This window comes from Podarcis vaucheri, assembly GCF_965113315.1.
Source record: "Podarcis vaucheri genome assembly, chromosome: 1".
NCBI lineage: Eukaryota > Metazoa > Chordata > Lepidosauria > Squamata > Lacertidae > Podarcis > Podarcis vaucheri.
Genome location: NC_138759.1, coordinates 117,194,238 through 117,217,726, shown reverse-complemented (window position 1 = coordinate 117,217,726; position 23,489 = coordinate 117,194,238). Strand labels below are relative to the sequence as shown.

General features: G+C 42.3%; 1 protein-coding gene across 47 annotated transcripts in view; it reads right to left on the bottom strand.

Moving 5' to 3' along the window:
- The window catches only part of TTN (titin), a 290,940-nt gene that overhangs the window by 187,249 nt on the left and 80,202 nt on the right, over nt 1–23,489 (bottom strand). For 45 of the 47 annotated variants that reach the window (XM_082200344.1, XM_082200352.1, XM_082200383.1 and 42 more), the window contains 38 exons: nt 23,173–23,451; nt 21,486–22,049; nt 20,520–20,801; nt 20,137–20,415; nt 18,380–18,658; nt 18,006–18,284; nt 17,586–17,873; nt 17,174–17,452; nt 16,777–17,058; nt 16,386–16,664; nt 16,022–16,300; nt 15,639–15,917; nt 15,205–15,492; nt 14,794–15,072; nt 14,305–14,586; nt 13,929–14,207; nt 13,523–13,801; nt 13,139–13,417; nt 12,714–13,001; nt 12,195–12,473; nt 11,708–11,989; nt 9,891–10,169; nt 9,505–9,786; nt 8,781–9,059; nt 8,398–8,685; nt 7,959–8,237; nt 7,592–7,870; nt 7,203–7,481; nt 6,789–7,076; nt 6,365–6,652; nt 4,983–5,264; nt 2,851–3,129; nt 2,455–2,736; nt 2,049–2,327; nt 1,663–1,950; nt 1,254–1,532; nt 816–1,094; nt 432–710 (listed from right to left, as the gene is read on the bottom strand). In XM_082200344.1, coding sequence (XP_082056470.1) covers nt 432–710; nt 816–1,094; nt 1,254–1,532; nt 1,663–1,950; nt 2,049–2,327; nt 2,455–2,736; nt 2,851–3,129; nt 4,983–5,264; nt 6,365–6,652; nt 6,789–7,076; nt 7,203–7,481; nt 7,592–7,870; nt 7,959–8,237; nt 8,398–8,685; nt 8,781–9,059; nt 9,505–9,786; nt 9,891–10,169; nt 11,708–11,989; nt 12,195–12,473; nt 12,714–13,001; nt 13,139–13,417; nt 13,523–13,801; nt 13,929–14,207; nt 14,305–14,586; nt 14,794–15,072; nt 15,205–15,492; nt 15,639–15,917; nt 16,022–16,300; nt 16,386–16,664; nt 16,777–17,058; nt 17,174–17,452; nt 17,586–17,873; nt 18,006–18,284; nt 18,380–18,658; nt 20,137–20,415; nt 20,520–20,801; nt 21,486–22,049; nt 23,173–23,451 — 10,971 coding nt within the window. The remainder of the gene's footprint in view (nt 1–431; nt 711–815; nt 1,095–1,253; nt 1,533–1,662; nt 1,951–2,048; nt 2,328–2,454; nt 2,737–2,850; nt 3,130–4,982; nt 5,265–6,364; nt 6,653–6,788; nt 7,077–7,202; nt 7,482–7,591; nt 7,871–7,958; nt 8,238–8,397; nt 8,686–8,780; nt 9,060–9,504; nt 9,787–9,890; nt 10,170–11,707; nt 11,990–12,194; nt 12,474–12,713; nt 13,002–13,138; nt 13,418–13,522; nt 13,802–13,928; nt 14,208–14,304; nt 14,587–14,793; nt 15,073–15,204; nt 15,493–15,638; nt 15,918–16,021; nt 16,301–16,385; nt 16,665–16,776; nt 17,059–17,173; nt 17,453–17,585; nt 17,874–18,005; nt 18,285–18,379; nt 18,659–20,136; nt 20,416–20,519; nt 20,802–21,485; nt 22,050–23,172; nt 23,452–23,489) is intronic. The other 2 variants (XM_082200384.1, XM_082200385.1) reach the window with 1 other exon arrangement.

The window sequence follows — 23,489 nt, the reverse complement described above, 5'->3', positions numbered from 1 at the left end:
TAACTGGCCATGCAAGAAGACTAAAAAGAATACCTGGGCCAGTATGCCCTGCACATGTGGAGAATTCCAATAAAAATAAACAGAGCCATGTTCTCTGTTCCTAACCCCTCATGCCCCCCACACCTATATGGGCACACACAGGGAGTAGGAGGTCTGTGTGTGCCTCCCATACCCTTATCCAGTCATCCCTTTCAAACTCATGCAAGTTCAGTAATTTGCAGGGTTTGGGGAAAGGAAGGAAGGCTGCACGGAGACACAGGAAGAACTCAGAGCTATCTCAGTCTCCTTACAGCTCAGCCAAGCAGCTTGTAGACATGCTGAGAGCCCCGTCCCCATGCCTGTGATTCAAGTGGGTCACACACTTCAGCATATTACACACAAACATTGTGTGTAATATGACAAGGGTCAATTATTTTAAAAAGAGCCATCACCTTTGATGGTGATTGTTGTCATTGAAGTAGCAAACCCAGCGCTGTTTTCTGCTTTGCAGGTGTATTCGCCAATGTCAGCATTCTCTACCCGGCTGAAAGCGAGTGAAGCCACATTGTTCTTGAAGTGCATTTTATAAGCCTGTGTAGATCTTAGTTTGGTATCTCCTTTGTACCATGACACTTTAATTTCCGGTGTTCCAGCCACTTGGCACTGTAAAGTTGCAGGCTCTCCGATGGTCACCTCCAAGTGATCCAAGTGCTTAACAAAATGAGGTGGTTCTGCAGCAGAAATAATCATAATCAATACCCACAGTCAATCTAAGCACATCAGAAGATGGCAACTAGTACAAGAATAGTTAACCAACTATTAAGACAGCAACACACCTATGATTGATACCAGGGCGTGACATACATCCTCCCCAGCGTCATTTGCAACTTCACAGATATATTCTCCTTCATCTTCTGTAGAACTATTAAGAATTTCCAGAATGCCTGATTTTTCCGTGGTGGTTATATTGCATTTTGGAGACTGTGTGATGTTTAAGCCGTTCTTCTTCCACGTTACTGCGAGTGGAGGAGTTCCGCTGAATGTGCTTTCTAGAATTATGGATTTCCCATGTTCTACGCTGAAATCGCTCAGCTTCTTCACAAACACAGCAGGCTCTAAGATAAAGTCATATGAAAGAAGTGGTTAAACCAAGAACTGCAATATGGGTGTCTCTCTACGTGTGTGTGTGTGTGTGTGTGTGTGTGTGTGTATCACACAGACATGCACACACACTTAACACGTGTACATGCCATAATAATAGCATCTGGACAAACCTTTTACAAAAAGATGTGTGGTGCAAGAAGCACTGCCAGCATCGTTCGTGGCAAGGCAGGTGTAATCTCCAGTCTGGAGTGGTCCCACTTCGAACAATTCCAGCTCCGCAGATGAATCTGCCAAGGTGATGTTGCACGTTTTCCCTGGCACCAGTTCTCTACTCCCCTTAAACCAGTTCACTTTGAATGGAGGAGTTCCCCTAATCAGACTCCTGAACGTTACACTCATTCCAGGTAAAACCTCCAGCGGGTCTGGCGTCTTTGCAAAAGAGGGTGGTTCTAGAATTACACACAACATTTAAAAAGTTAACGCAAATGTGCCAGGTAGCTAACATCTGGTTGTCAAGAAAGCAAGATAAACACGCACAGGAAAGATTTGCAACGGATGCCTTGTCTATCCTTTACTGACCTTGCGCTGTCAAAAAGGCACTGCATTCGTCAGAACCAGCTACATTCTGGGCAGCACAGGTGTAGGGACCTGTATCAGACGAGTCCAGAGCATTCACCTTCAAAGCACAGACATTATCTGAAAAGCCGGTTTCGTATTTGTCCCCTGGGAAAATTTCATTTCCTCCATAAAACCAAGTGACTGAAATAGGAAGGGAGCCGGCAACTTTGCACTCCAAAACAACCGAGGAGCCCTGCACGCCAAAGGTTTCTTTCAATCTTCTTATAAAAGAAGGAGGGACGACGTGGTCTGGGTAGGAAAAGGCAACAAAGAGCCAACTTTTAAGAGGAGAAACGACAGAAGAGAAGAGAAGGGCAAATGGGAAACAAAAAAGATCCCAAGCTAACCTGAAATGTCGACGGAGGAAGAGCAGCTGCTTTTCCCCACTTCGTTGTGCACTTCAAAAGTGTATAATCCCCTGTCGTTCATGTCTGCAGAGAGAACTTTAAGTGTCGCCACCTTGTTGGAAAAGCTGATTTGGTGCTTGCGGCTGTTGGTGAGCTCTCTTCCGTCCTTAAACCACTTGGCAATTAGCTCTGGAGTGCCACCCACCGTGCACTCCAGAGTAAAAGCATTGCCAGAGGTCACCGTCATGGGCTCGGGCTTCTCTAAAATCACAGCCGGCTCTGGAATGAGGGAGACAATCCAGAAACTTGAGTTTCGAGAAAACCAAGACTTAAGAAGCAAATTAGCTGCAATGGCCAAGGCAGCCAAGATTCAATTCTTTATAAGGGGATGGGTGCCTGTACCAACCTAGAACTTGTAAATGCCCTGCGCATTCTCTCATTCCAGCATCATTTTTAATCTGGCAGATGTACTTCCCACTGTTGGTGGCTTCAGCACTTGCAATCTGAAGAGTTGCGATGTTATCCGAAAAGGAAATCTTGAGGTTTTCGCTTTCCCGTATTATTTCGCCTTTGTCCTTAAGCCAAACGACGGAAATGGGTTGGGAGCCTTCTACTACGGCCCGCAGTGCTGTGGGTTCCCCGGCATAGGTGGAGGTTTCGCTCAGCTTCTTAACAAACCGAGGAGGTTCTGGCAGGGAAGAGAATTCCTTACGGTAAGAGGAAGGTGGCAAGGAAGCCGCAAAAGAAAGGCAAAGGAAAGCGTGCCCGCAGACTTTGCACCGCAGTCGCGCTCATTACTAACCTTTGAACTTCACAGCACAAGAGCAAGTGTCGCTTCCGACCTCATTTGTGGCTTTGCACTGATATTCCCCAAGGTCTGCCGCTTCGAGGTTGAGAATGTGGACGCTGGCACTGAAGTTCTTGGTTGTCACTTTGAACTTCTTGCTGCTCCTGACTTGCTTTCTGTCCTTGAACCAGACGACTTCGAATGGCGGTGTGCCTGCTATTTCACACTGAAGGGTGACATCGGAGCCCTTGAGTGTGTCTATGGGGCTGGGTTTCTTGCTAAAAACGGGAGGTTCTATAAAAGAGAGGAGACGAGGACATGTAACGGGACTCCTGGGAGGGGTTTCTTGCTAACAGGGGCAAGACATCCAGAAACAGAAGGCAGAAGGTATGCTTGTAAATCCCCATTTAGGTGCCTAAGAAGATTCTTTCTCTAGTTCTCCCAAGTGCATAGCAGGTCAATTTTAGGTCATTTCTATTTCTAAAGCTGCAAAGTCTTTGTTGGGAACTTTGTCATCCCCCCCACAAATTCCTGTTGCATGTGGCACTGAGTTTTCCAAATAAATGCAGTTAATAAGCATGGGTGTGTACCTCCGCATAACGTTTTCCACTCCCACATCTGCTATTCTCAAACTGACACCCTCAAACACATGCTCTAAACCTTCCATGGCCAAAGGTTTATTTTCTTACGTTCCTCCTCCTTATCCCTATAAGTACTGTATTTTATTTTATTTTTAAATAGAAGAAATCCTCTAACTCTTTCCCCACTGTCTCCTGCAACTGCAATTCACATCTTATGTCTTATCTAACTATAGAGTATTGCTAGGAAGTAACAGACGATCACCTGGCAGATTGTGTAGCTGGCACACACAAGAGAAATCTGGTCCTCCTACTCCTATAACCTTATATCTTGCATTATCACCCACTTCTTTGATGCGTTCACCTGTTGCCTCTTCTTGTCAACTTCCTAGCTATTAATCAGATGCTCAAGGAGTATATCCTAACTGAGGCATAGGTTATCTTTAAACCTTTCACTGCCTGTAAACTGAATTTTCAGGGAATAGAGGGCCTTCTCGGTGGCTGCTCCCAGACTTTTTTTTGGAACTCCCTCCCTAGAGAAGCTAGGCTGGCTTCCTGCTTCTTGTCTTTCAGCCAGCAGGTGAAGACTTTCTTGTTCCAACAGGATTTTGGGAACTGACTGCTTTTAGTGAAAGGGCTGGTGCTGTGTTGTTTTTATGGTAATTATTGGTATGGGTTTAACAGATGTTTAGATATGTCAATGTTTAATTGTTTTTTAATAATTGTTTTTCTGTGTTGGTAGTGGTTCTTATTTTTATCTGTAAGCCACCTTAAGTCCAGTCAAGGAAACAGGCAGGGAATACTGATAATAACAAGTGCCTTTTTTCCTTAAAAAAAATGCTTAGGGGTACTCTCATTTTCCTACTCATATTGAAATACTGCCCCTCAATGAGGCCAAACTTAGATTTACAAAATGTTTAGGGGTATGTGTACCCCTGCATCTCCCCAGAAAAAAGCACTGATACTAATAATAATAATAATAATAATAATAATAATAATAATAATAATAGATTTTACTCTTTTCCTTCCTGTGCTACTTCACAGTTCTGTAATTTCTGACATAGGCCAGTGATAGGTAAAGGCTAGAGGGGCCACTGATTCTCTAAGACTGCTTCTCCAGCTCTTAAAATTTTCAAGACTGCTTTACTATATCTATTTGCATAGTGTGCCTGACCTCCTCATCAGCCCTGCCACCATTTTCACTACAGTCGAGGAGTCTTTGGATTTCAGACATCTCAGTCCTTTGTCAGTACTTTTGACTATGCGTCCCCAGCATTCTAGCATTATCATCCAACCATTTAAGGGTAAAGTAGGGGAATGCCTGCAGCTCACTGGTAGAGCATCTGCTCTGAATGAAGAGGACCTCAGGTTCAACTCCCCAGCATCTGCAGGTAGGGCTGGGAGAGAGTCCTGACCGAAATCCTGGAGAGCCACTGTCAGTCAGTGAAGATAACACTGAGGTAGATGGACCAATGGTCTGACTTTGTATGGGAAAAAAACAAAACACCTTCCAGTGCTCCTAAGGGTTGGGTAGAGTGGAGGAAGTCAGAGTAGACATTGGCTTCTAACCTTTCACTGTGACCGTTGTACTGCAGCTTGCGGTGCCAGCAGAATTAAGAGCTTCACAAATGTAATCTCCACTGTCCTCATGGGTAGCATCAACAATGATCAGCACTGCTGTGCCGTCACTGAATGCCATACGGTGCTTGTCGCTAGCATGGATTTCGTGGTCATTCTTGTACCACACAACTCTGATTTCTGGGGAACCACTGATCTTGCATTCAAGTTGACATGAATCGCCCTGTTTCAGCATTCTTGATGGTTCCAGTTTCTTCACAAATTTAGGAGGTTCTGAGAAGCCGGAAGGAAAGTAGCATTCAATATGGAGAGGAATAAGAACAATTAAGAACACGCCAAAAAACAAAAAAAAAAATTGTGGTGGAAATCATAATATGGTATTATTAATGAGGATAACAACAAAAAATAGTAAGTGTATGAGAAACCTCCATAAAAAAGCAACAACTGCAAAAATTCTGACATTTCTGCTGAAATAAGCCATGGCACTGATTCACTGAGCAGCAAACACAGCAAAATACAGCCTTTGTTTCCTCATGCCTCCCTTAATGCCAGTCCACTACAAAGAAGGGAGATTGGCGGGAAATTAGCACCCAGACTCAACATAGGAGAACTCTTCTCCTGCACCTGTGCTCCCCAAAACAGATGGATATTTTGAGAAGCAATACTTATGAGATAAGCCTCTCCCAGGTACAATAATCTGGAGGAGGGGAGGAAGGAGCCTATCTGTGCCCAGGCGTTCCATCTGCTTCCATCTCATCTGTTTGTTGACTGGCACTCAAAGCCCTCTCAAAATTTCAGCCTGTGGGTGGGATGCTAAGATGACATCCCTGACAGGTGCACGAGTGCAGAGGCCAATTGCTATTTCCCCACTCCCCTTTCAACTTGTTGACATCTACTGGAGAGGTGTGCAAAATTCCTGGTAAATCCCTGCTAATGGATCAAGCTATCTATGTATATTTTCCCAAGCAACTATTTTTTTTAGAATGTAAATTATACACAAACTGTAAATGAATCAAATCCACCTCGACTTTTACAACAGCAAAAATCAAAGAATGCTATAAAAGCTACATTTAACATGGGCATCTGTAAATCCCAACCGGCGCATGTAATTTGTCATAAGAATCCATCACATTTCTATGAGCACAAAACATTATTCTTTTGCTCTACTGGGGATTCAAGACACAGTAAGGAGAAGAAAATAGTTCAGAACTTAAATACTCACAGATAGCTTCCTATGAATTTTTGTTAATTTGAAAGAGGTCTGCCTTTTTCTTTTTAACTTCTAACAGTTAGAAACAAAGAATTCTGTGGAAAAGAAATCCCAAGAAAGTCCCTTTTCTGCATAAAAGATCAGCCAACTTAAATTCAAATACCTTTCACATTAAGCTGAGCCGAGCAAAAGTCTTTCCCAACATCATTGCTAGCTTGGCAAGTATACTGTCCGCTGTCTCCTTTGCCTACTCTCAGAATTCTCAAATGGGCTGTATTTGCTACAAAGGTAATGGCATAGTTTCCTCCTGTACGGATCTCGCGGCCATCTTTAGCCCATGTTACATGTATAGGTTGGGCTCCAGTAACATGACACTCAAAGTCAGCACTTTCTCCAACAGGAAGATCTTTGGACTCGGGTGTGATATCAAAGGAGGGAGCTTGCTTGCGTTCTGGGGAATAAAATGAAGAGGAACGATTGGATTTCTTTTGGACGCGGTAAAGCTAAATACTGTAAAATCTTTTTAGAGGTTAGGAAGAGTGGTTGAACGTAACAGATGAAAACAAGAGAGTCGGTATGAAACTAACCTGAGACTGTGAGCCTAGCACTAGATGTAGCAGTTCCTACAGGATTGGTCGCTGTGCAAGAATATTGCCCAGTGTGACTCATCTCAGTTTGCAACAGCTGAAGAGTTGCCACGTTATCTATGTAAGAGGCCTGTACATTAAAGTCATCTCTTAAAGGCACACCATCCTTATACCATGTAACACTAATAGGCTCTGACCCATTTAGACGGCAAACTAATTTGATGGGGAAGCCAACAGTTTGCTCTGTATCCTTTAATTTCCTTGCAAAAGAAGGTGGGCGTTTTCGCTCTGCAAGAAAAGAAGCATGCAATAAACATACGGCTTATGCAGGCATCTGGACAGGTGAAAACGTTTTTTAAAGAGTGAAAGATCTGCCAGTATGAGTTTTTAACCAATCCCAAATAAAATAATCACCTTGAACTGCTAAGACAGCTTTTGAAGAGGCCGTTCCGACACTGTTTTCTGCTTTGCAAATATATTCCCCACTGTCACTGGCATCCACTTTGTTAAAAATAAGTGTAGCAACATTATCTTTGAAGTACATCTTATACTCAGGAGTAGATCTTAATTTTGTATCTCCTTTGAACCAAGATATTGTAATTTCTGGGGTCCCAGCAACTTGGCATTGCAAAGTGGTATAGTCTCCAACTGACACCTCAAGAGGTCCCAAGTGAGTGACGAAAGAAGGAGGTTCTGAGGACACAAAGAGTCAGCATTAGGATAATGGCACCTGAACGCTACAATGAAGAAACAATGAGGTTTTCAAATAAAAAAATATTATTAAGAAGGCGCTAAAGACAGACCTAAAGTGGATACCAGTGCTTCACAGATATCTTCTCCAGCCTCATTCTCAACCATACATGTGTATTCTCCTTGATCATCCTTTGTACTGTTGAGAATTTCCAGAATGCATGACTTCTCTGTGGTGGTGATGCTGCACTTTTCAGACTGGCCTAAAGTTACGCCGTTCTTCTTCCATGTGACTGAAATCGGAAGGCTACCAGTGTACCTGCTCTCTAGAATTATGGATTTGCCTGGCTCCACACAATGGTCGCTGAGCTTCTTCACAAAAACGGCTGGTTCTAGTGAGCAATAAGAAGTCAAGTATTGGCATCAACGCTGCACAAACACCTAAACATTCCAAAGCGAAAAAGTGCAATCTGTACCAACCTTTTACAGAAAGATGTGCCGTACAAGACACTTTGCCAGCCTCATTAGTCACAACACAAGTATACTCTCCACTCTGTTGTGGCTCTACATCAAACAGCTCCAGGTCTGTGACCGAATCTTCCAAGTAGATGTTACATTTATCACTTGGTACGAGTTCATTGACGCCTCTAAACCACCTCACCTTAAATGGTGGTGTTCCTCTAATAACAGCAGAAAATGTAACACTTTTGCCTGGTAAAATATCCACAGATTCAGGTACCTTCTCAAAAGAGGGTGGTTCTAAAGAAGCATCGAAAGTGACAACAGATCAGTCGATAATGAAGGAATCAAAGTTAAAATAAAACTTTCCTCAAATCACAGCACCAAGAGAATGCAACTTTGCAAGAATAAAGATTATGGAAGATTTCTGCAAAGTGTTAGCCACTTATTGAATACTGACCTTGTACAATCAAAGCAGCCTTGGTTTCATCAGAGCCTGCCACATTAGCAGCTTTACATGCATAAGTTCCTGTATCAGATGAGTTCAGTGAACCAATCTGCAAACTGCAGACATTGTCTGAAAATGAGATTTGATGTTTTTCCCCACTAGTGATTTTATGTCCATTATGGAACCAAGCAACTGTAATGGGAAGGGATCCAGCCACTTTGCACTCAAGAATCACTGAAGAAGCCAGTACACCATGAGTTTCTTTAAGTTTTCTTGTGAAAGAAGGTGGGATAATCCGATCTGTGTAAGAGGAGGTAAACAAAAGAAAATGAGGACCTCACAAAGGAGAACCATTTCCTGGTGGGAATACAATGAAGAGAAGCAACAGAACTGACCCAGAACATCAACGGAAGCTGTGCAGCTGCTTTTGCCAACATTGTTCTGCACCTCAAAAGTGTATAAGCCACTGTCTTCCATTTCTGAATCAATAATTTTAAGTGTGGACACTTTGTTGTAGAAGGTAATTTTGTATTTGTTGCTAGTTGTTAATTCTTTTCCATCCTTAAACCAGCCTATTGAAAGTTCTGGTGTTCCACCCACTTTGCACTCTAGGGTACAAATGTCTCCGACGGTGACTTTCATTGGTTCTGCCTTTTCAGTAATGACAGCTGGCTCTGGAAAAAGATTCAAGCAATATCTGCCTGTGAATATCATTGTCTCCTTAGCCACATGGCTTAATAATGCAATTAAAGAAATCACTTCTCTAAAGCCACAGTTTTCTGCTTTGGAAAGGAGCCACTACAATGCTATTAATGGCTCTTCTTTTCTAGAATTGAGAAACACAGTAAACACCACCGTGCCACTTATCTGTCTCCCAGAGAAGAGGAGCTGACTGCCCAACCAATAGGAGCAGACCAGCATGAAACCCCCAAATAGTTACCTGAACTATTTGCTTCAGAACCCATTCTCCAATACTCTGTAATGCACCATGTACACTGATGGCATGCCCCTCCCTCTCTCATCCTCAAGGCTCTGAAAGTTATTTAGCCTTCCCAACTTTTAAAAGTAACTCTCTCTTTTTTAAAGAAAATAAAAAGCCAAGTTTGTGTCATTACCAACCTAGAACGGTTAAAGTAGCTATGCACTCTCGGGTTCCAGCATCATTACTGATTTGACAGATATACTTCCCAGCGCTTGCTGGTTCTGCTTTGGCAAGCTGCAAAGTGGCAACATTTTCCACGTATGTTATTGTCCTGTTAGCACTTTCTCTGATGACCTCTTCTTTGTCCTTGAGCCACGTCACCGAAATCGGCTGAGAGCCTTCCAAGGTGGCCTGCAACTCTACTGGTTCACCCACCACAACAGTGAGGTTGTTAATTTTGGTCACGAATTTTGGTGGTTCTGAAGAGGAAAGAGCCAATGGGCATCAAGAGTTCCAACAAGAATTGTGCATTTCTATAAAGACAACGATGATTGCACACCGTATTTCCTCAAATAATACCTACCTTTAAGTTTTACCATACAAACGCAAGTGTCGCTTCCGACATCGTTCTGAGCTTTGCACTGGTATTCACCAATGTCAGATACTTCGATATTCAGAATGTGAACACTTGCATGGTAGTTTTTGGATGCGACTTTGTACTTTTTACTGCTACGGATTTGCCTCTTATCCTTATACCACGTAATATCAAAAGGTGGCGTCCCAGAAATCTCACATTCAAGGCTAACCTCAGTACCCTTGAGTGTATCTACTGGAGACGGCTTCCTGCTAAAGATGGGTGGTTCTAGGATGAGAGAAAGAATCAGGCATCATTTAAAGAAAGTTACCTCAATATATATGTTGCTAGTTTAATATGAATATAATGTGAGAATTGCCATATATGTATCTGTTCCAGTGCCAAGGCATGCATGTAGCAGAAGAAGCACCTTTTCTTTTCACAGCTGGTTTTTAAGGGTAGCCAACTGACTGGAATGGAAGCATGCATGCCCCAGTCCTCCAGCAAAGCTCCACCCACTAAGATGCCCATGATTGGGCAGTTTAGTGTATTTGGTGGGCCATCCCACCCTGCAATGCGGTGGGCTGGATGATCTTCAATGTGCACGCGAGTCCCAGCACTTGGGAATGGCTGGCAGCCAGCCCGCAAGAGGCCACAACTGTTGCCCACCCAGAATAGGGTAATTTGCCATTTTAGTAATAAAAGCAATGACCATCCTAGAATGCTGAGCCAAAAGGGTGAGTGCAGGAATGCATTTAACGCCCATTTTCTCCTCCTTTCACATGGAATGTAGTCCTACTGACTAATTACTTATCCTTTCTGTAACAGGCAGAGAAGTGTGATGGTCACTGCCGCCTCTTGCAGATTCAGTGGACGCCAACCCTGACATCTACTCAAGCATTTGATTAGTTGGCTGGAGGGGATATTTTGTCACCCTCTCAGTGTTGTGGTGCAAATTTGAATGACTTATGGTTGCAGCCTTGATTTAAGTACCCCACTCATTGACGTTAATGAAGAGTGGGTTATAATTGCCACCAAGTTTATGCAGGTAATTAAGAAAACATCTTTCTGTAATAGGTAATTGATGATCTCTGGGTTGTTGTTTTTTTTTAAAAAAATGTCATTTTTACTATGTGGTTGTTGTAGACCACTTTGGTTTTTTGGTTTAATAGTGGCATACAAATATTATAATAATTAAATAACCTAAATAAATAATAGTAAATACACCACATCCCTTTGAACATTCTTGAGGGAAAGAGTGAAAGCCACAGGTTAGAGAATACTTGTTTAAAATTAGGTAAAGGTACCCCTGCCCGTGTGGGCCAGTCTTGCCAGACTCTAGGGTTGTGCGCTCATCTCACTCTAGAGGCCAGGGGCCAGCGCTGTCCGCAGACACTTCCGGATCACGTGGCCAGCATGACAAGCTGCATCTGGCAAGCCAGAGCCGCACACGGAAACACCGTTTACCTTCCCGCTAGTAAGCGGTCTCTATCTATCTACTTGCACCCGGGGGTGCTTTTGAACTGCTAGGTTGGCAGGTGCTGGGACCGAGCAGTGGGAGTGCACCCCGCCGCGGGGATTCGAACCGCCGACCATGCGATCGGCAAGTCCTAGGCTCTGTGGTTTTACCCACAGCGCCACCCGCGTCCCTTGTTTAAAATTAACCTGGAGGTTAATTAGATGAGAAATAGGACCCTGTCCACAATGGGCAGCTATAGCAATCTAACAGTTAGCTTAGCCATACAAGAATCAGAATGAGCTAATCTCAATCTTTTTAGGGATAGTTAGTCAAAAAGAAGGAAGTCCGCCAAGGCATGTTTGCTAACCTTTGACTAGGAGTTTAGTACTGCAGCTTGCCCTGCCAGCAGGGTTCTGTGCTTCACATATGTAATCTCCACTATCGTCTGCACCAAGATGCCTCATTTCAATGACTGCCACAGAATCTGTGAATGACATCTGGAATTTTTCGCTGGCATGGACTTCAGTGTCATTTCTGTACCATACCACTTTGATTTCCGGAGAGCCACTGATTTTACATTCAAGTCGTGTGGAGTCGCCCTGTTTAATCACTTTAGACGGGTCTAGCTTCTTAATGAACTTTGGAGGTTCTGGGAAACGGAAGAAAAATGAAAGCAAGGTAAATCGGAAGAAAAGAGGGACTGTGTTGAAAGGTATATAGAATAAGAGGGGAGAGAAATCTAAAAGGGCGCTTAACTTCTAGTTTTAGCAATGCAGGAAGAAAAGTAGCCCAGAAACATTTACACAAAAGACTGCAGAAGACAATTAAGAGCAACACAGAACACATTAGCACACCTGTTATGCTCAGTGTGGTTGTACAAGAATCGCTGCCAACATCGTTGGAAACTTGGCAAGTATAGTTTCCACTTTTTGATACATCCACAGAATAAAGATTTAAGAAACCAGTTGACCCTTCAATCCCAAATAAACAGTTAGGTCCAGACACAAGTTCTAAATCTTCTTTAAACCACTTTATTTTAAAAGGCGGTGTTCCCTTTAAAGATGCCTTAAATTCCACTGTTGAATCAGGTATAGCTGATTGACTTTCTGGTTTTACCAAGAAGCTTGGTGGCTCTAAAGGTTTTAAGAAACAAAAGAAAACTAATTAGGTTCCGGCGCAAGAAATATGGCCTGGCAAGCCACAGCAAACCAATAAAGAGAAATAAAACATGTGTCAAAGTTAATAAGAAAAGAAAGGCTCAATATAGATAACATTAAATGGGATCTACATTCAAAGATATTAAGATAATGATGTGAAGTTGAAGAAGATTTATATTTTAATACAGTGTATACAAAGAAGATAGAAATCCAAACCTTTCACAGTTAAGATGGCGCTACATGAGTCACTTCCTGCAACATTTGTTACGCTGCAAGTATAATTTCCAGAATCTGTCAACTCTAGGTAATTAACCTCGAGCGATACAGTGTTCTCATGGCACAGATGCCTGTATTTTGCACTCTCGGGTATCTCTTTTCCATCTTTAAACCATTTTGCAGTAATTGGGAGTGAGCCAGAGACTTTGCACTCCATATGAATAGATGATCCCAGAATTTTATCCATTTTTGGCAATTTTTTGGTAAACGAAGGAGGGATTGCTTGATCTGCCCAGAAAGGAGGGAAGAAGGTAAGTAGCATCAGATTCCTTGCTTTAGTCATTCTTCTTCATGAAAAATACACAGGCAATTAAAATGTTGATTGAAAAAGAACATGCTCCATTTTGACCAAACAAAATACAAACCTAGTACAGACAAAGTAGCCTCACAGGTGCTGCTTCCAAACTCATTTTCAACCTTAAAGGTGTATGTGCCGCTGTCCTCCTTCATAATGGACTCAATCCTGAACCTAGCCACATTATTGTCAAAGCTCATGGTGTAATATCTACTGGGCATGAGTTGTTTGCCATCTTTGGACCATTTTACTTGAAGTTCCGGTGTTCCAGCCACAGTGCATTCTAGAGTGACTGGGTCTTTCTCCGTAACTTTAATTGATTTAGCTTTTTCTATGATCTGAGCAGGTTCTGGAGTAAGAATAAAAACACAAATATATTGAAGTCTTCCGATGAGTAACCGGCAGAAGACTGGTGCTTACTGAGGAATCAAAATAGGAATCAAAACTCACAAACCTTGTACTAAAAGTAAAGCAAAACACTTCTCAACTCCTGACTCATTCTTTGCCTGACAGGTGTATCTCCCACTGTGACCGAGGTCAACATGCCTGATCTTCAGTCTCGCCACATTGTTTTCAAATGTAATGTGGAAGCTGTCATCGTTTTCGATTATTCTTTCGTCTTTTATCCAAGACACTGTTAAAGGCTGAGAACCAGCCACAGTGCATTGAAATACAGCAGAGCTCTTCAAAACAGCGTGGACGTTTTCTAACTTCTTGATGAAGGATGGGGGTTCTGTGTTTATTAAAAATATAAAAAAGCCGGAATGAAACCTGGGTAAGGTTTAAAATCTACTAAAGGAGGTGAGAGAACAAACGGAATGTTTCTTAGGCTTTTTCCCTACTATGATTACTGAACTGACCTTTCAGACTGACTTTTGTGCTACAGGAACAGCTGCCCCCTTCATTTGAAATAATGCACTGGTATTCGCCAGCATCCTGAACATCACAGTTCATGATATGAAGGGCAAAAACAGATTGCTGATCAGTCATGGTGTATTTCTTGCTACTTCGGATCTCGTTGTTGTTCTTCAGCCAGGTCACTTCAAACGGAGGAGTCCCTGTGACTTCACATTCTAACACAGCATCGTAGGTTCTTACTACTTCCACAGGTTTTAGCTCCCTCACAAATGTGGGAGGTTCTAAAGTAGTAGAAGAAAACAAAGCAACCTCAGAAATAAGGGGAGGAACCCAACTGCATGGCTGAAGGAACTGGAAAAGGAATTCTTAGCAACTAACCTTTCACTCTCAGTTCAATGCTGCAACTCTCACTACCTGCGTCATTGCGGGCCTCGCAGATGTAAGTCCCGCTATCCTCCACTTTAGCATTGGAAACTTTAAAAGTCGCCATGTTGTCTACAAACGAGACTCCATATTTAGCATGGTCCAGCACTTCGTTCCCATCAAGGTACCAAAGGACACGGATTTCCGGTGTACCTGCTACCTGGCATTCAAAAGTGGTAGACTGTCCTTTTCTCAAAGCTACTACAGGGCTAGGCTTCTGAAGAAACCTAGGGGGCTCTAAAATAAAATTAAAAATAATTATTTAGAAAATAGTAATTGGCTTTAAAAAACAGAAACCAACTAAAAAACTAAGGTAGATTGCAATCCTATGCACATACTTACTGTAATCCCCATCTAACACAGTGGGACTTACACTCAAGTAGACATGCATAGGATTGAGCTGCACAAATCGCAGCTGATAACCCAGGATGTAAAAGTGCAGACCTTTCACAAAAAGAGTTGTCTTGCAGGTTGTTGTCCCGACGTCATTGCTTAATTGGCAGATATAGTTCCCTGAATCAGACGTCTTGGCCGAAAAGAGTTCCAGCACGCTTGAAGTGTCATCTTTGTAAACCGAGCGAGAAGCTCCTGAAAGGAGTTCTTTGCTATCTTTGAACCACTTTATTTGTATGGGAGGCGTGCCGCTCACAAGAGCTTTGAGTTGGACTCTGGCAGCTGGTACCACATCTTGTGACTGTGGCTTTTCAACAAAGCATGGGGGTTCTACAAAGAGTGGGAAGAAAGACCAGGAAAAGAAGGAGGTCATTCATTTTGGAACGATAAACAAAAACCAGAATCAAAGCAACGTGGCAAATAAGCCTGCCGCCTAGGAGAAAAAGTGCAAGATGTCCAAACCTTTGACGGTTAAATGAGCACTGCATTGGTTGCTTCCAGCTTTATTTGTTGCCTCGCAGGTATAAGATCCACTATCTGCACCTTCAAGCTGGTTGATCTCCAAGAATGCCATGTTATCATGGAAAGAATACTTGTGCTTTTCACTAGCAGTTATCTCTTGGCCATCCTTGTACCACTGGATACTTATTGGGTGTGAACCAGACACTATACACTCAAGGTGAACAAAAGAGCCCTTAATGCTATCCATTTTCTTTAGCTTTTTGGTGAATTTAGGCGGTATGATCAGATCTACCCAAGACAAACCAAAAAGATAGATATTAGATTAGGCTGCCACTTTGCTGGCCTTTGGCATAAAAAGAAAATAAGAATTGCAGTTGTGGCCAGCACCCACCAACCGACCCACCTCCAAGAGAAGAGGGATACACAATACGAACCTAAGACATTAATGCTAGCTTTACAGCTGCTGCTTCCGACATCATTTGAAACCTCAAATGTGTATTCGCCGCTATCTTTCTTTTCGGTAGAAACAATCTTTAGCATAGAGACTGTATCGGTAACACTGATTTTATATTTGTGTCCCAATGTCAACTCCTTTCCATCTCTGAACCACTTGGCAGTAATATCTTTTGTTCCTGAAAATCTACACTGCAGTGTGGCTGGGTCGCCTTCCGTGACATCAATTGAAACAGCTTTATCAGTGATGGTGGCTGCCTCTGTGATAAATACAGGAGCAAATATGAGTCTGGGTGACTTGAAGTGTAGACGTTAGCAAAACACGATGCTATAAATTAAGGAGGCGGGAGGAAGCTCTACAAACCTTTTACTGTTAGTAAAGCAGAACATCTTTGAATTCCAGCATCATTTTTAGCCTGGCAAAAATATTTCCCATCGTGCTTCACTTCTATGGCCCTGATCATAAGAGTGGCCACATTGTTCACAAAGGTCATTTTGGTGTTATCGTCTTCAACAATGTCATCATTATCTTTCAGCCAAGAGACTGTTATAGGCATGGAACCTTTAATAGTTGCTTGAAATACTATTGTGCCTCCTCTAAGTGAGCTAATGTTCTCAATCCTCTTCACAAATTGTGGGGGTTCTATTGAAAGAATAAATGCCTTGGTGAGTATTAGCCTCAACTAAACATCAGAATTAAATTATTATATTTTCCAGGCGGTACTGACCTTTCAGAGCCAACTCAGAGCTACAGACACAGCTTCCTACATCGTTTGTTACCCTGCACTGGTATTCTCCTGCATCTGAAGAGTCAAACTTGAAAACCTGGAGGCTAATCAAGGAATTCTCAATGCTTATTCTGTGCTTTCTACTGCTCCTCACAGGTTTGTTGTCCTTTAACCAATAGACCTCAAATGGAGGGGTACCTAAGACCTCACATTCCAGTATCACATCTGAGTCTTTTAACACTTCCCTTGGTTCAAATTCCTTGACAAAGTAAGGGGACTCTATAGCACAAGACAGAAAGAAAGAGTGAGGGTTGTTAATTGGTTCTGGGACCTTTAAAAGGCTTGAAAGACTTGCTGAGAAAATTGAGTGGAGGGGTACTTTTGCACACACCTTTTACAACCACGACACTACTGCAGGTATCTTTCCCAGCATTATTTTTTGCCTCACATGTATATTCACCACAGTCTTCAAGAGTGACATCCAGGAGTCTGAGGACTGCTGTGGAGCCCACCAAAGTCATCTTGTGTTTGGCACTGTCTTTAATTTCCCTGTCATCCTTGAACCAAGAGATTTTAATTTCAGGCGTGCCTGTAACTTTACATTCTAATTGGGCGTATTCTCCTTTCTTAATCAACTGTGACGGCTCAAGTCTTTCCACGAAAGTAGCAGGTTCTGTGGAATTAAAGAATGTTATTAAGAAGAGTTGTAGAAAGAGGTTAAGGAAAAATAAGAGGCACCTCAAATCGCCACCCAAGCATATCATCATAAGAGAAAGAGTTGTGCAAACCTTGGACAAACAAGTTTGCACTGCATGAGGCTGAACCAGCCGCGTTGCTGACTTTGCAAGAATAGGCGCCTGAATCAGCAGGTTTCACAGCGTAAAGCTCCAAGTAACTCGACAAAGCTTCTGTCATGATGTAACAAGCTCCGCCAGTTGTTAGCTCAGCATCACCCTTAAACCATTGCACAGAGAGTGGCGCTGTTCCCTTAAATGTACTCTTCAAACGCACTGTTGACCCGGGAGATATTTCTTGAGACTCTGGCTCTGTCATGAAGCTAGGTGGCTCTACACATTGTTTGAAAGAAAGAGTTGGAAAGAATCAGTAGTGCAACTTAATGTAGTGAGGAGTTAAAAAGGAGGTGGGGAAAGAACGGTTAAAAGAGATACTGAGAAGAGAATGCAAAAGAAGATGTCAAACCTTTTATCGTTAAAGTTCCATGGCTTTCCTTGCCCCCTGCAGAGTTAGTAGCTCTGCAGGAATACACTCCTGCGTCATTGGTATCCAGGTGTTTGATGTCCAAAGACGCTGAACCTTCTTCGTAGCGTATTGCATACTTGGCGCTGGCAGTGATCTCTTTGTCATGCTTAAACCAAGACACTTTTATTGGAAGAGAACCTGATACTTTGCAGTCAAAGTGGCAGGAGCCACCAACCGCGCTATCGACGTTCCGCAGAGGTTTGGTAAAGAACGGAGGAAGGGTGCGATCTGTTCCAAGGCACAGCAAAGAAAAGAAAACCAATATATATCAAAAAGAGTGTTTTAGGAGTGTCCCCTCCCACCTCCCGCCTTCTAATTGTTCTACCATCTAAATCGCATAAGCGCTACTGGATTACCAACCTAACACAGTAAATGAGGTGGTGCACGAACTGCGTCCAACATCGTTTGAAACTTCAAAGGTGATTTCGCCAGTATCGTGCAATTCGGCGGTGTAGAATTTCAACTGAGCAACATTGTTCTTAAAACTGATTCTATACTTTTTGTTAGAAGCCAGAGGCTTTCCGTCTTTGAACCATTTCGTTTTGAGCTCTGGAGTGCCTGCAACAGTGTATTCCAGAGTTGCTGGGTCCCCTGCCGTCACCTGAATGAATTCAGCTCTCTCAACAATGGTAGCAGGCTCTATAACAGAATTAAACAGTGGTCATTATAGACCTAATGCAAACAATATGCCTGTGTATAAGAATTGTGTGATCTTAAAGTGCTCCTACACTGACCTTTAACTGCTAATTCTCCAAAACATGTTTGGCTTCCTGCATCATTCTCAGCCAGACATGTATATTTACCACCAGAACTAATCTGGACATCTGTGATTTGCAAAGTTGCAATGCCATTTTCAAAGGTCACTTTGACTTTGTTATCTTCTTTAATAATATCTTTCCCCTTCATCCAAGTGACAGAAATAGGAGCTGAGCCTCTCACAGCTGCCTGTAAGAAAACTTCATCCCCAGCGAGTGCAGTAACATCTTCAATTTTCTTAATGAAAGAGGGAGGTTCTAATTTGAAAAAGAAAGAAAGGAAGAAAAACCCTTATCTATCATTGCATCATATGGTGCTTGGTGCTGCATTTAAGGCTTTTTAAAGAAAATAAATTGCCTTCTGGATACAATGGCAACGTCTTTTATGGATTTCTACGTCTGAATGTTAGGGGGAAATTTACCATTTCAATCTGGAGACAGAGGGACCATTATAAGTAAATGTCTTCCATTTGACAGCAGGAAAATTAATCCAGGTGAAGTAGAGGTGAGGAACCTGTGGCACTCTAGGTATTGTACTCCAACTCCCACCCCATTAGCCAATGGTCAGGAATTATGGGGTCCAACAACATCTGGAGGGCTACAGGTTCTCCATCATTGTTGTAAACCAGGAGTGGAGAACCTTTGGTCCTCCAGATGTTGATGAACTACAAATTGGCCATGCTGACTAGGGCTGATGGGAATTGTAGTTCAGCAACACTTGAAGGACCACAGGTTCCCCACTACTGGTGTAAATGAGAGGACTAGGAAGAGTAAAAGAGGAATTCTTTTACTGTGTACCAAAGCTTGCTTCTCAGAAGGATGTCTGGAGTAGAGATTTTGCCTTTTGGCTATGCTTTATGTTGGAATCCCTCTGATTTACATGACATTATACTTATCAAAGGAAAGGCTAACAGACCAATCATAGGCGTGCCTACTCAGTGGTAAGTCACATTGAGTTCAGCAAGGCTTACTCTTAAGTAAGTGTGTGGGAATGCTAAGAGCATTTTTTTTACATTGCCTTTGGGCTCCTCTTTCATTACTTGGTGGAACTTTGAGTACTGATAATGTGGGAGATGGGAGATGAAAAGATGCATTAGCATTGCAAATTAGAATTCTGACTTGGGTAGGTTCTACATTTGTTTCACAAGCTGACAAAAGCAATAAATTCTTTACATATCATGTGTAGGGATGGGAAACCTATCAGTTCCTCTTTTTTAAAAGTCTTAAATTGAGTCTTCACATTTCCACATCAGATTGCAGTTTTTAAAAGTCCTCGTGAAAGTTTATCAGCATTTTAGTGTGAATTTCTTCTACCACACACATTTTTAATGCTGTTTTGCCCAATATTCACTATTTCCCAAAACTATTTTTCATTTCCCAGCTGGAACACCGCATTGCAAAATTCAAAGAATTGTGAATTTTAAAGGATGGCGGTGTTCTGGTCCGCATATTCTTTTGAAAGGTAAGGTCACCTTTAAAAGAGAACTGAATTGACTTTCTCTCCCACACCTAAACATGTGTAAAACAGCCTGTTGCTTGGGAATTAAGCTCAATGAAATCTGTTCTCTGCCTTTATTCCTGCGTTCAAGAATATAAGAAAAGATTCCAAGATGCAACAGAAAGAGAAGGAAAGGAAAGGAGACAACTAAAAAAGAAAAATTGGTTTCCACGAAAGAGTTATTTTCTCCTTTTGCACATGTTAAAAATAGGTTTTGTTTGTTCACTTGCTCACTAACCTTTCAGTATATATGTTGCACTGCAAACACATTTTCCAACTTCATTCGCTATGGAACATTCGTATTCACCAACATCTGCACTATTAAATGAAGAAATCTCCAGAGAGATAAGAGACTTTTGGGAAGTCAATCTGTATTTTTTACTACTGCGAATTTGTTTCCTGTCTTTAAACCAACTGATTTCAAATGGTCCAGTACCAGAAACCTCACAGTGAAGAGTGGCATTCATTCCTCTCACTATGTCGCCCGGCTCAAGAGTTTTGATGAAAGTAGGAGGCTCTATAAAATCATCAAAGCATGAATAAAGAGTTAGTGACCGATAGTACACTTGCAGCAGAACAGAGCACCTTGAAAAGAAAGCACCCCTGGGTTTAAGAACAAACCTTTGACAACAATCTCAGTACTACAGCTGTCACTGCCAGCATCATTAGCTGCTTCGCACGAGTAACTTCCACTGTCATCAACTTTCACATTGGTAATATCTAGCACAGCCACGTTATTGGCAAAAGACATCCTCTGTGTGTCGCTCTCTCTAATTTCTTTGTTATTTTTGTACCATGTCACCTGGATCTCAGGAGACCCTTTGATTTTGCACTGAAGGTGTGCTGACTCTCCAGGAGTCAACAAGTAAGAGGGGTCCACTTTCTTCAGGAATGATGGTGGCTCTAGAAGAAAAGTTCAGAAAGAAAGAAGCCTGAAATATAACACCTTAAGAAGATCGATTTGATAGGACGATTACAAAGATAAGCTTTTGAGAAGCATGCAGATATCTATCCAGGACAAAACTCCAATTCCCGCCAATGTTCTTAATTCTGCCTTTTATCATGGTAAACCAGAACTTCTCTAAAGAATCACCTAGGACGGAAAAATAAATAAACGACAGTTTTAGTCAACACTGGAATAAAGTTTGCACATTTAAGGAAATCAGACAATAAGCTTTAGTAAAGACACAAAGACGAGTGAAAAAGATTGTAGCTTTTCTTTTTACAAAGAAACACCACACCACACTTGGAGAAATGTGCTATGATTAGCTTTTTCCTTCTCAATTAATGTTACCTCTCACTTCTTCATTATTTGGAACTAACAAATCGGTTCCGCGTGGGACCGGGTTACGCTCAGGCCACCAGGCCCCACCCCTGCCTCAGCGTGGTGCAGGATAGCGTCCTGCGTCATGTTGAGGGTGACCCGGCCACGCCATTTGCCAGGCGGCCAATCAGGGCGCTGTGGGGGTGTGGCTGGGGCCCACTTCAACCTGCGGCACAACTCTGGCAGCTCCTCTTTGAAGCACAACTACTATAAATAAGAAGACATAAATGGCACCAAGTTTAGCAGGCCGACAATTTCCTTACCTCTGATTGTTACAGTGGCTGAAGAAGAGCTACTTCCAGCCTCATTTGCAGCAGTGCATGCATATGTTCCTGAATCTTTAAGTTTAGACAGAGGGATATCAAGTGATGCTATCTTGTCTTCAAAGCAAATCTTGTAATCTTTGCCTGGAGGTATTCGGGTTCCATCCTTGCTCCAGGATACTGTGACTTTCCTGTCTTCATCCACTTGGCATTCAAGATGTATCTTCTTATTGACTGCGGACTGAACAGACTGCAGTTCCTTGACGAATCGTGGTTTATCAATGACAGCTATTTCTGCCTGGCAGATGTCTGCTCCAAATTTGTTTGAGGCTTTGCAGGTATAAACCCCCCTGTCATTTACTGTGAGGCGTGGAATCTCTAAACTGTGTTTATTCTCAGAAGCTGAAATCTTGCAATGTTCTGTGGAAGAAATGGCGGCACCATCCTTCTGCCACACTGTGTCGATTACAGGGGTGCCTGCCACTGTGCAGAGGAACCTGGCACTCTTACCCACAAAAGTAGTAATAGATTCGGGTCTGGTTAGAAAGGTTGGAGGAAATGCTTCTGCAAAAGAAAGGGGGGAAAGTTGACATGGACTTGGCCAATACAGCAACCTTTCCCCCACACCCCAGCACCAAAGAAAGGAGACAGAAGCGCTGTCTCCATATACACGCATTAAATTGCCTAGAAATAATGTGCAGTAAAGATTCCCAAGACTCAATATATCCAGTAAATCATTAGGATGATCTAGCAGTTTTAAAAGCCATCTAGCAAGAGTTATTTGTTATCTAAAAGAGCAGTTTTAAAAGCCATCTAGCAAGAGTTATTTAGTCATGAAATTAGGTTTACATGTGACGATATGAAGTGCATGTCATGAATTAACCAGCAATACAGATTCCAGTAAGATGAAAGGTATAGGCAATTATTATAGTAATAAAAAGGCCTAGGGAGAACTTTTTAAACGAGCGATGGCATTATGTATCCTTTATTCACTTCAGGATGGCTCCCATCACCCACTACTTCTGTAAGCATGGGTCTCAAAGAGTAAATAAAATGAACTGCATCCCAGCAAAATCATGATCAGATGACTCAGTTAGTACTATAGTCTTTTTGAGAAGCTTAAGACATTTAAGAGAGAATGATTATGGGTGAATATGACGGAACCAAAAAACATTTCAAATGCCTCTGGGCACAATCCATGCCCTTGCTGAATTCTTCTCTCCTCCCGACCCCAGTGGGAAATGCTTTAAGTGTGGAAGTTCTTGCCTACAATCTCCTTCGCCAACTGCAGTTCTTCCATCACTAGAGAGAGGTGCCTGTGGTGTGTGTGCTTGTACCAAATGGTGCACATCTGAAATGAACTAGAGTATTCCCTTTATTATTCGTAAGTTTTCCTCCATGCTTAAAAGAGTTCCGAAATAATATACAATAATTACAAATGGGTAATTTGACCATATCCTAAGTTCTGTTCTTTGACTCAGTTTCCGATGGAAATATATTTTTTGCTCCTGGATATGTACGTTGAACCTGGGGGCCAAATACCTGGTATTTTCTTCTATATCTATATGCACAAAAATGGAAATCCTTAGTCTGTTATTGGCCCTAGATGCATTTTACCACATACTAATGGTGAACACATTCAGTTACCTAACAAGGAAGCAGCACAGGGTTCATGTTTCGCACTTACCAGTTACCGTTAAGGTTGCTTTGCTGCTTACGCTGCCATACTTATTGGAAGCTTTGCAGCTGTATTCGCCACAGTCAACTACTTGCGGTCTCGGGATTTGAAGAGTGGATGTATAATTAGCGGTGTGTATGGTATACTTGTCGCCATCATAGATTTCCCGACCGGCTCTGTACCATTGAAACCGTACGTCTGGCGCCATCTCAATCTCGCAGGTGAACTTGGCAAGGTGGTTCACAGCGACTTCTTGGGATTCCAGCCTTCTCCTCAGTATGGGTCCAACTGAAGTTAAAAGTGAAAGAATAATGTGGTTACAACCA